Here is an 11129-nt window from a genome sequence, read left to right as displayed (position 1 = left end):
TAGGATTAGGGTTTAGGGTCTAGGATTAGAGTTTAAGGTTTACGGTTTGGGTTTAGAGTGTAGGACTTGGGTTTAGGGTATAGAGTTTAGGTTTATAGTGTAGTTTTTTGGGATTAGGGTATATAATTTGGGTTTAAGATCTAGGATTAAGGTTTAGGGTATATGGTTTGGGTTTAGGGGTTTGGATTTGGATTTGGGTTTAGAATTTAGGGTATATGGTTTAGAATTTAAGATTTAGGGTTTAGGGTTTAGCTGAAAGCGTTAGCGTCGTTAAAATTAGCGTTTTTATTTTTTGTAGCGAATTTTTATTTAATTTAATGTTTTTTAATTAATATTCTATGTGTCATTTTGATTGGTCATAAAGGATGAGGTGAATTTAAAGGTTCACCCTCTTATGTCCTTTTCAAATTTCTAGCCTTTACATAAATGATAAGTTTAGAGTTTTCGGTAAGAAGATTACTTTTTTTTTTTTGGCCACATGAATGATTCATATATCTAAAACAGGAGTTCAGTACAAGCAAGGCGGGAGAGTATGCAGAGCTGACTTCGCTAGGGAATCAGCTATTGCATTGTGCTCACGACCAACAAAGGAGACAAAGAAAGAACTGAAAAAAGAAGATAGATACTCGATGTCCATAAGAACTCCAAAAAGCTCCACCGGATATGTCTTCGAGTAGATAGCTCTAGCAAGCTCCTGAGAGTCGGTTCTGAACCAGAATTTGAGAATAGGGCTGCACTTTGCTTCCAATACAGCTTCCCTCATGGCCAGCGCTTCCACCATGAGGGGCGATGAGACGTTCTCCATTGCTCGAGATCCTTCCCGATTGATGTCTTCTTCTGGTGTGTTGAAGTGCCATCTTAGACCGGCTCTTTGTGTAGAAGCAGCCCACGCCGCGTCAGTGTTACATAGGGTAACATCAGATTGGATAGGTGGCATCTTCGGTTCCCGCATGGTAGGGTGTGACATGGGAGCTCCGATCTTCTGTGCCTGAAGCCATTCCCGGGCAGAAGAGGTGGCGTTAGCCACTGTCATCTTTGCTGATAATCCTCTGTTTTCGAACAGCAGGAGGTTACGGGTTGTCCAAATCCCCTAGAGGATCCACGACGTGAAGTTGCTAGAGATGCCAGTGAGAGGTAGGCTGAGACAGGTCGACATGATCACCAAGGCCTTATGGACTGATGTCGCTACCGCGAAATTTGGTCTTGTTCGTAATGGGGCTTGATCCCAGATCTGTTGCGCAAAGGTACATGAGAAGAAGAGGTGGAGTGCCGTTTCGTCGTCATTGCAGTGGGGACAGACACCGGATGTATTGATGCCACGGTGACGCAGGCTTGCTCCTACAGGGAGAGCTCCCCGAGCCACCTTCCATAGGAACAGCTTTAGCTCTGATGCTGTGTCTTCTCGCCATATTAGTTTTTGCCAATTGAAGGATTGGATTGGACCCTGTGGTAAGGGTAGATTCCCAGTTTCCTCCCGCAGTTCATAGTATCCAGACTAGACGCTGTAGACTTCTGTCTTTGTTTTGTACCAGCAGTAAGTATCCTCCACATGGAACAGACTTGGTATGATGAGATATATATGGTGTGCCAATTCTGGGAATACTGTATCTACCAAGTGACGGTTCCAGTCGCCTGATCCTCGTAGTAGCAGGTCAGACACAGAGGTCTCTTGTAGCTTCTATCATTGGCCCGAACGGGATGAGTGGAGTAGTGGTGGACATCCAGGGTTCGCTCCATGCTTTGGTGGAGTTACCATTGCCAATGGCCTTCCCTAGCTGAAGTTTTAGGAGTTGAGTCCCTGCGATAACGCCTCTCCATCCATGTGAGGCCGACTTCGGGCAGGACGCTGATAGGAGGCTGGAGCTGTGACAGTATTTGCCTAACAAGAGGCACACCAGTAGGCAGTGTGGGGAAGTGAGAATGCGCCATGAGTTCTTAGCAAGCATTGCCATGTTGAAGTCTTTGACGTCTCGGAGACCCAACCCTCCCATCTCCTTGTGTTGAGCAAGTGACTCCCATGAGACCCAACACATTTTCCACGTGTCCGGGTTTTGATCCCACCAAAATCGAGTGAGAGCTGCTTGGATTTGGTCACAGAGTCCCACAGGCAATTGGAAGCATGACATGGGGTACGTCGGAATGCCGGATAGGACCGACTTCAGCATAGTGAGCTTCCCAGCTGAGGATAGGCGGCGAGTCGACCATGCAACAGCTCGCAGTTTGATCTTATCAACAATTGAGGAGAACAAGTCCCATTTCCTCCTCGTGAACAGCTCCGGTAAGCCGAGGTACTTCCCGACTCCCACCTCCTTATCGATGCCAAGGACGAGTTTGACCCAATCTCGGGTCGCCTGTGGAGTTTTCGATGAGAAGAAGATAGATGACTTTGCTGCGTTGATAATTTGTCCCGAAGCTCTCTCGTAGTCCTTTAGAATCGAGGCAAGGGATTCACAACACTCCGCGGTGGCTTTTGTGAAGAATATAATATCGTCCGCGAAGAGTAGATGGTTGATATGTGGGCAATGCTGGCCAATCTTAACCCCTGTGAGATCACCACTGTCTTGACCAGCCCGGAACAGTCTGGATAGTACTTCTCCGCAGAGAATGAAGATGTAGGCGGAGAGGGGGTCCCCTTGCCTGATGCCTCTATGCGGTACGACCGTACCGAGAGCCGAGTCGTTAATCAGATACGAGTATGACACCGTCGAAAGGCACTGCATCACCCAGTTCACCCATACCGGATCAAATCCTAACCTTTCGAAGACAAGGCGGATGAACTCCCATTCTAGCCTATCGTATGCTTTGCTCATATCTGTCTTGACCGTGATGTAGCAGTGCTTCTTTGCGTCCGATTTTTTCAAGTAGTGGAGGATCTCGTACGTGATGAGTACGTTGTCGGCAATGGCCCGTCTTGGAATAAAAGCCGACTGATTCTCTGAGATGATCTCGCTGAGAACAGGCCGGAGGCGGAGATAAAATCTTGGAGATTATCTTATAGTACACATTGCATAGAGCAATCAGCATGTAGTCCGCTACTCTCATTGCATTTAGTCCCTTTGGAATAAGCCGTATGTGGGTCATGTTGATTGTATCAGGCATGATTCCAGTCACGAAAACTCGCGGACTTCGGCGACAATAGCCTCTCCCACCGTTGTCCAATTTGCTTGGAAGAAGGAAGCGAAGAATCCGTCCGGGCCCGGTGCTTTTTCGGGATGAATAGCAAATAGCGCTTTCCTAATCTCCGTGGCTGACGGGATGGTTGTGAGCCTGAGGTTGGTCTCATGCGAGATTTTTGGCGACATGCCTTTCGATACCACCTCTTCTCCATCTGATCCTAGAGACATGAAGATATCAGAGAAATACGGTAAGAAGATTACTTATTTTGTACTATTTCAGTTTCAAAATAATGTACTCCCTCCATTTCATAATATAAGTAGTTTTGGCTAAAAGCGCGAAGATTTAGAAAATTATTATATTTTTAAAAAGTATTTTATAATAAATAGTTTAGATATAATTTAACCAATAAAAAATAAATCTATTTAATTTGATTGGTCACACTGTATTCAATAAATGTAAAAGTTACCTAGAAATACGAAAACTACTTACATTTTGAAACAAAACAATTTCTCTAAAACTACTTACAATATGAAACGGAGGGAGTATATTTTAGTTTTTTGCACATATTAAAAAAATATGTTAAATTTTAATCATAAATGCATTATTTTGTTATTAATTATTTCTTGAAACTTTTAATCAATTAAAATTAAGTAAACATAATTGATGCCTTCGAAGTGTACAGTTATCATCCATTGAAAATGTGAAAAAAACATATCTTTTAAAAATAAAAAAAAATTCTAAAACATGGATCATTTTGAAATAAAAAGAGTATATTTTTCAAAATATAGGTTTCTTTTTTTTTGCCATCAACATAAACAAACTCATATTGACTCTGTAAACCAAACGGGTAACTCCGCATCCATGGAAACGACGTAAGACGGTTGACTCCTGACACTGCGTGCTAGGTTATCCGCCTTTGAATTTTGCGTTCGTGGTACATGAATGATCATTGAGCTGGGGAAGCTTTCTTTCAGGATCTTGATATCTTCTAAATAATTTGCAAAAGCTGGTCATTCTTTTGGTTCCGAAACCATCTTCACCAATTGAGAACAATTTGTTGCAAACGTAACTTGAAACTGATGTAAGTTCCTCATACATTCCATTGCCCATATTAGTGCTTCCACCTCCGCATGAAGCGAAGAAAAACTAGCCCTGACATTTCTTGCCCCCATCAAACCATCAAAACCTTATAGAGTACTATACCAACCTTTTCTGGAGAAAATGTCATTTTCTTTCCAAGAACCGTCTGTAAAATACCAGCATCCTAGGATTGACGGTAGGGTCGTAACCTCTGCAGATTGTACTGCCCTCTGAGTGTTCATCACTTGTGCCTCCGCCCAAGGTGTTGATTCTGTTTTCGCCAATTTCAGTGTTTCCCTAGGATCCATGTCTAAATTACTGAATACTTTATTATTTCTCGCTTTCCAAATGTACCATAGTATCCATGCAAAATCATGATCATCCATTTGCGGAAAAACTCTTCAGAAAAGGTGATCCATGTTTGTAAATATGGAACTAGTTGGAAAAATAGCTTTATTTGATGGGATCTTTGATAACGCCCAAACCTGAAGTGATGGAGGGCATTCAAAGAACACATGATTTATCGACTCTTCTGAAGCTCCACAACGGGCACAACATATGTCCCCTTGTATCCCCCTTGCGCGCGGATTTTTCCTAACTGATATACATCCTGACACCAATTGCCATAAAAATGTTTTAACTTCGGTGGACACCGTACTTTCCAACAGTACGCCTTCAACATATCCACTGAGGGTCCATACATTACTGGTGGTGCATCCTTATTTGGGTAAACCCGTTCTACCTGATATCCTGACTTGACTGTGTATTTCCTATGTTCTGTGAAGTGCCAACCATCCCTATCCACCAACTAAGTCCTACTCAGTGGTATGCTTTCTATAATCTTCACATCCTGAGGGTCCACCAAAGCCTGAATTGCCTCTGAATTCGTGAAACTGAATTAATGAGTGAGTCCACTTTTTCGATACCGTTATCCTCTGTGATCCAATTGCCAGCCAAATCATGTAGCCCCACAATCCTGTTACGAACACGTCGTTGCCTCGTTAAGGCGTGGTAAAATTTTGTATTTAGACCCCCCGATGAGTACCACATATTCTGACTTTTCTGATGCCAATATTCTTCTTCATCCTTATAGGCATCTTGTGATTTCCTAGAGACCTCTAAAATTTCCTCTTGAGACATGTTGTTATCAGCCTGTACCTCTTTAAGAGCTTTTTGGAGATCAATAATTTTTTCCTTCCCATATGGTGGATTGTTTTTCCGCCATTTAGCAATTTCATGACGACAATTACTAATTTTTGTAACAATATCCTCTGTTTGTCCTTCATTGTATTTTGACCATCCGATAGCATTTGATTCCATAAGACCTTCATGTCCGATCCAACGCTTATCAAACCGAAATTGCCCTCTCCGTTTGGGGACTTTGTCTTCTAGGTAGGCCACCACTGGACGGTGGTCAGATGCTATCATCCCTAAGTATTCTGTGAAAGAACATGGAAAGAGTGTATGTCACTCTTCATTGGCTAGAGCACGATCTAGCCGACACCTAACCATCACTGCCCCTTTCCCTTTTCTCCTTCTTCATTGCCATGACATTTTGTTTCTCCAAGCCGGAAACTCTAATAAACCACTATTACGTATCATATTGTTAAAAAGGGATGAACGAATCTCCGCTCCTCAAAGAGCCACTCTCTTTTTCATGATTTCCAGTAATCTCATTTAGATCTCCAATAATAAACCATAGTTCAGATCGTGAAAGCCTATATTTAGTTAACCTTTCTCAAACTTGTTCTTTCAATTTTTGGACTGGATCTCCATAAATAAATGTTAGAAAAAACATTTTTCTAAGAGCCACAGCTTCCACATTTATCATTCGGTTGCTTGAATATAAAATATTGACATGATACTTCATTGTTGTAAAAAAGAGCTAATCCACCACTCCTTCCGATTGGGTCCACTGTGACGAGATTATCAAATCTAAAGTATGCTTGAAAATCTTGAGCAAATTCTAAATCTTCCTTCGTTTCTGATAAAAATAAAAAATCTGGTTTATGTTTATGTTATATTTCTCGTAGATAGCTTTTAGTCCACTTACTTTTCACTCTTCGGTAATTCCAACTTGGGACTCTCATTTAGAAAATGAATGTGGATGCTCCATTGAGCCAGCGCATTCGGTTTTAATGATACCCTGAAGATCCGAAAACCTTGAACCAGTAGCCCATAAACGCTTTGATGCCACCATTCCTCTTTGTTTCACTCCCTTCTCTTTACAGTTTAATAATAGTCTAAAATTATATACACGTAATAATAAAGGTGGAACTCTTTGATTACATAGTATCCAGGAACCGTTCCCATTTGTCACCGGATCAAATATGGACCATTGTGATCGAGTAAACTGTAATACCACCAATAATATATCCAACGGATTCTTTGATACCTCATCCCTCATAATAATTGACATCCTGATCATACTAGGAGCTGCAAAAGAAAACCAAGGAAAACAGGCAACTAACTGCCTCTCTTTATTATGTATAACATGCAATGCTTGAATAGATACCATGCATAAATATTTCATTCTCAAGACCATGTTTAAAGAAACGTGCAACATGCTTGTAACACTGATCAAAAGCTTAAATAAGATACATCCATTTTCCAGATTTGGTAATGCTACCCTTGCTCACAGTGTCTTAACTGAAACTGCACTTGGTTTGATGAGACTAAATACAGAATCTGCTGCAAAAGAGTCCCTAAACCAAACCTTGTGTTCCAGAGTCCCAGACACATACAATTAGACCGATAGCTTTCTATAACACTTTATACCATTGCAAAAGAATCCTCACACTAATAAAGTAAAAACTAACAAAACCGAACTTTACATATTGCTATAAAACCTCAAAGACAATACTCAGTGTTATTACCTTGTCCAAATGTAGCCAAAACCATACACAATAGGTATCCTTTAAGCTAACAACCTTTAAGCTAATATACTGATCCAATTTTCGGGGAAGATTGTTATGATTTTGAGTAACAAAATACCACATGTAGCCAAAACCATACACAATATGTATCCTTTAAGCTAACAACCTTTAAGCTAATATACTTATCCAATTTTCGGCCAAGATTGTTATGATTTTGAATAACAAAATACCACATGTTGCACATGATAGTCTTGTTTGCCATTATCATGAACCAGATTCTGTCCAATAAAGAAACCTGAAGCTTCCTATCTCCGCAAAACTGCAACCAGATGACCAAAATACAAGAAAACCAAATTCATGAAGCCAAATTGAGTCACAAAGCTAGTTTCTCTGTACTGTATTAACGGAAGCCACTGCACACTTGCTCCATTATCTTCATACTCTAGACCAGTAGACCTATCTATGGTGAGTAGTAGCCATTGCATGCTCATCTGCGTTTGATTTAACGAGACCAAACACAGTACCTTTACAAGAGCTGATACCAAGAACAGACCTAAGTGACTTTCACAAAGAAAAGACCTTGATACCATGTAGAAATAATCACCTCAAAAACCGCCATAGTAAAGTCCAAACAACTAATCACCTCGATATAAAATCGCGAAACTAAACTATAACAACACCAACACCATGGAGCCAAACAGCAAGTTTTATTCCAATTTATGATCTTATAATAAGATCTTACCAAATACCATAACAACAATAATAAAACTGTGACCCAATAAACCTCAATAGAAAGACAAAGATAAGTGCTCATAGAGCTTATTAAAAGGCGGAATCAGTTCTCTAGCCAATAATAAAACTGGGAACCAAAACATCTTTCACCAACCAACCAGATCTCTCGCCCATAAAGACGAAACTCGCAAAGGAATAAAATCAAGAACATGAATATACTTTTCTTCAAAACCAAAAGACACCAATACCAGTACCAACAAAATTCAATTTTATTCCATAGCATAATCTTATATAAAGATCTAGCCACCATAAAAAAATACACTTTGAAGCAAATAACCAACTGAAATAAAACAGATAAAAATGCTCATAGAGTTATGAAAATAAGAAAGAGACAATAACCAGAAACGACAGACCCCAGGAAGTGTTGAACTGCAATCTTCAAACGTTTGTGAGCTCCTTCACCGGACTTGATGTTTCCAACCTTACCAATAAGCTGGCTCCGAGCCATTAAGACCAACAAGAGAGACAAGCCAAGAACAGAACTGTACTTTAGTGCGGAGAGAGTGTTGAAACCACAACTCGCTTGTCCATCTGTCCCCGCCAAATCTTGGAGCCATTGTGAGAATATCTCCTTTGTATAAGTGTGCCAACCGCAAACCGTGATTCAATCCAGCAATCAAAGATATCAGAGATCCACTTACAAAGCAGACTAAATAAAAGAGCTTTCCTATCGCATCTCTTTGTCGATCATATGAGATTCCGAGTTTTAATGATAACGAGAATCATACCTCCGTAATCCTGAGATTGTTCGATATGAAATCCCATTGATTCCCTCCCCTCTTCCAACCCCTACTTTCCTCTTTGCCCAAATATCCTTTTAAGATCTGTGTCCCGAATCTTCCTTCCGCTTCCAAATCGATTCGATTACACTATTCTGATGATGATCTACCCAGTGCTGTTCCTCTCCATCTTGAAGACCCATCAAAAAAACTAGATCGCAATCGTCGCAGTCGCAGTCGCCATCGTCATCGCCATCAATTATATTTTCAAAACATGGGTTTCAAAGTATTTATCTTTAGACCACCTCCATTGGTTTGAGACCCTTTAGGGTTCTAATGAATAAATTAGTCATCTTGTGATTTGATTAGTTTAGAACCTCTTTTGGTCTAATTAATTTTTGGAGCATCCAATGCGAGAACATCGTCGAGGTTCTTAATTTTTTCTTTTTTTTTTTTAAGTTTGAAAGATTAGATATCATAACATTAAAGAAAAACATACATAAAAATTGAAATACAAATTACATAAAAACATATTAAAGATACAAATACAAATCGTAAACGAGAAACAACCGATTAGTTGAAATCTTGATTTGTTCCAAACTTTTGCCATATATTCTCAACCAAATCATTTTTCAATTGCTGATGAGAAAAAAACCAAAACAATTGAGAAAAACAAAGGAGAAATTGTTCTTTTACACTCGTTTATAAAAAAATGGTAAAGCAAAAACAAGACAAATGGTAAGGCAAAAACAAAATAGAAATTGTTCTTTTACACTCGTTTACAAAGAGAGAAATGGAAATGTTTAAAGAGAGAGATGACAATGTTTATAAATACAACTTGTTCTTTTACACTCGTTTATAAAGAGAAAGCGTGAGCATGTTTATGAATACAACTTGCAAGTTTATGTTTGTCTTCTTCTTCTTCACATGGAAACACAAAATCGAGACCAACGTACCAACAAGTGTTTCTTTTTATCTTCTTCTGTCACATGTCTTGCTTTCATCTAAGACCATATTACACTCTGCTGTCTTCTTATGTAACATTGGATCCACCTGCAGAAGAAAGAAGATACCATAAGGAAGCAAGACAAGAAGATACAATAAGCAAGTATGAGAAGAAGCTAACATTGAACTAAACCGTATACTCTGAGACACAAAGACAGGGAACAAGCAATTTCTGTCTTAGTAATTTCAAGCCAACATTGAACTAAACCGTATACTCTAAAGAGCCAAACGAAACTAGAGGAAACAAACTAACTAAAGCCAACATTATATTGAAACTCAAACAAACTACAACCATCCTTATCATACGACCAGCACACAGAAGACAGTGCATTGCAACACAAACAAACTACACCCATCCTTATCATACATAGTCTAGAAGAAACAAATTACCTTCTAGTGTCGCTCTAAGTAGTACCACAAGTGTTGGGAGGGTAGAAACGTCTCCACGAGAACCTTTGTCTCCACGGATACACCTTCTCGAGATCATTCCTGAAACCACAACACAAAAAAAAAAAAAACGTACAAATTAGTTAAAGACGAAGAGAATCTCGACAGAGAAGGTGCCTAATCAAATTAATAAACACTGATCAAGAACAAATGTTTGATCAATCGATTCTATACCCAATTAGTGGAGAACAAAACCATAAACAAACTCAGCTACTAAGCAATACCCAACGATCGATGATGCATGCAAGAACAATACAAGTCTAAACACTGATTTACAACAAACGCAACTTCTAAGCAATACCCTAAACGAAATCAGTCAAAAAAAGGTGAGATCTTTCTTCGCTTACATGGTCGAAGGAGAAATGTTTACAGACCCGATATGATCTTCTGCTTCGTCTTTCAATCCATCTTCGACTTCTTCTCTGTCTCTATCTTTTCTTCTTTTTTTGAGGCTTCTCGGTGTAACAAAAAAGAATCATCTTTCAACCCAGAGAGAGAAGATGAAGTGATCGATCGAGGATCGCCTTTGTAACATCAATCATAACCCCGACGAAGATTGAGAGCAGGATCGCCAGAGCAGAATCGAGAGAGAGATCGAGATGGAGGAGGAAGAGAAAGAATGATTTTCGGTCCAATACCCCGACAAAGAGAGAGAGCCATTAATGAGATGTCCAGTAGAAACTTGCCACGTACCGGTTCTTACCAATTCTAAAGCGCCTTCATTTAACACCGGTTCTTCTTCTTTTTATCCTTTTTGATTTATTTTTTTTACACATCTATATTATTAAAAAAAAAGTACCCATTTGAAAATGTTCTTACTTCATTAATTAAACTCCTTATTTTTTTTGCTTGTCTTTTTCAGTTGCATTTATGAAATATCCTAAAACGAATAAAACTGCATAATTTATTACTTGTCTTTTCAGTTATATTAATGAAATATGCTTAAATGAATTTAAATTTCCTATTTTATTGTTTGTCTTTTTCAGTTACCTTAATGAAATATCTTTAAATAAATTTGGACATAATGTCATTTAATCAACCAAAAAAACTCATGAATTATCCTTACGTGCATAATTTTAATAATGGAGATTTT

At 39.2% G+C, this 11129-nt stretch overlaps 2 protein-coding genes and 2 long non-coding RNA genes across 4 annotated transcripts; all 4 read right to left on the bottom strand.

Annotated features, from left to right (window-relative positions):
* Positions 1-508: 508 nt before the first annotated feature.
* On the bottom strand, positions 509-1033 carry LOC106314731. The gene has a single exon (XM_013752563.1). It carries the CDS (start codon positions 1031-1033, stop codon positions 509-511), a length of 525 nt encoding a protein of 174 aa, XP_013608017.1.
* A 619-nt stretch (positions 1034-1652) lies between these two features.
* LOC106314730 lies at positions 1653-5625 on the bottom strand. The gene is made up of 3 exons (XM_013752562.1): positions 5124-5625; positions 3112-3334; positions 1653-2979 (listed from the first exon to the last, which is right to left on the bottom strand). Exons 1-3 carry the CDS (start codon positions 5623-5625, stop codon positions 1653-1655), a joined length of 2052 nt encoding a protein of 683 aa, XP_013608016.1.
* A 2386-nt stretch (positions 5626-8011) lies between these two features.
* Positions 8012-9027, bottom strand: LOC106313180. Its single transcript, XR_001264318.1, has 2 exons — positions 8594-9027; positions 8012-8436 (listed from the first exon to the last, which is right to left on the bottom strand). It is a non-coding gene; the product is annotated as an uncharacterized LOC106313180 (long non-coding RNA).
* A 296-nt stretch (positions 9028-9323) lies between these two features.
* On the bottom strand, positions 9324-10683 carry LOC106313179. Its single transcript, XR_001264317.1, has 3 exons — positions 10384-10683; positions 9980-10078; positions 9324-9637 (listed from the first exon to the last, which is right to left on the bottom strand). It is a non-coding gene; the product is annotated as an uncharacterized LOC106313179 (long non-coding RNA).
* Between the last annotated feature and the right edge of the window lie 446 nt (positions 10684-11129).

Source organism: Brassica oleracea, chromosome C9, assembly GCF_000695525.1.
Source record: "Brassica oleracea var. oleracea cultivar TO1000 chromosome C9, BOL, whole genome shotgun sequence".
In the NCBI taxonomy this organism is placed as follows: Eukaryota; Viridiplantae; Streptophyta; class Magnoliopsida; order Brassicales; family Brassicaceae; genus Brassica; species Brassica oleracea.
Note: the sequence above shows the minus strand (reverse complement) of the source record. Positions and strands in the feature narration are given on the sequence as shown.

What these genes read in the sequence shown, in the direction of transcription:
- LOC106314731 (XM_013752563.1), bottom strand. Translation starts at nt 1,033, where the DNA reads ATGACAGTGGCTAACGCCACCTCTTCTGCCCGGGAATGGCTTCAGGCA.
- LOC106314730 (XM_013752562.1), bottom strand. Translation starts at nt 5,625, where the DNA reads ATGATAGCATCTGACCACCGTCCAGTGGTGGCCTACCTAGAAGACAAA. An exon ending in TTGGATCACAGAGGATAACG is followed by an intron (nt 3,335 to 5,123) that starts GTATCGAAAAAG and finishes TCATGTCTCTAG; the next exon opens with GATCAGATGGAGAAGAGGTG. An exon ending in GCCGAAGTCCGCGAGTTTTC is followed by an intron (nt 2,980 to 3,111) that starts GTGACTGGAATC and finishes ATAATCTCCAAG; the next exon opens with ATTTTATCTCCGCCTCCGGC.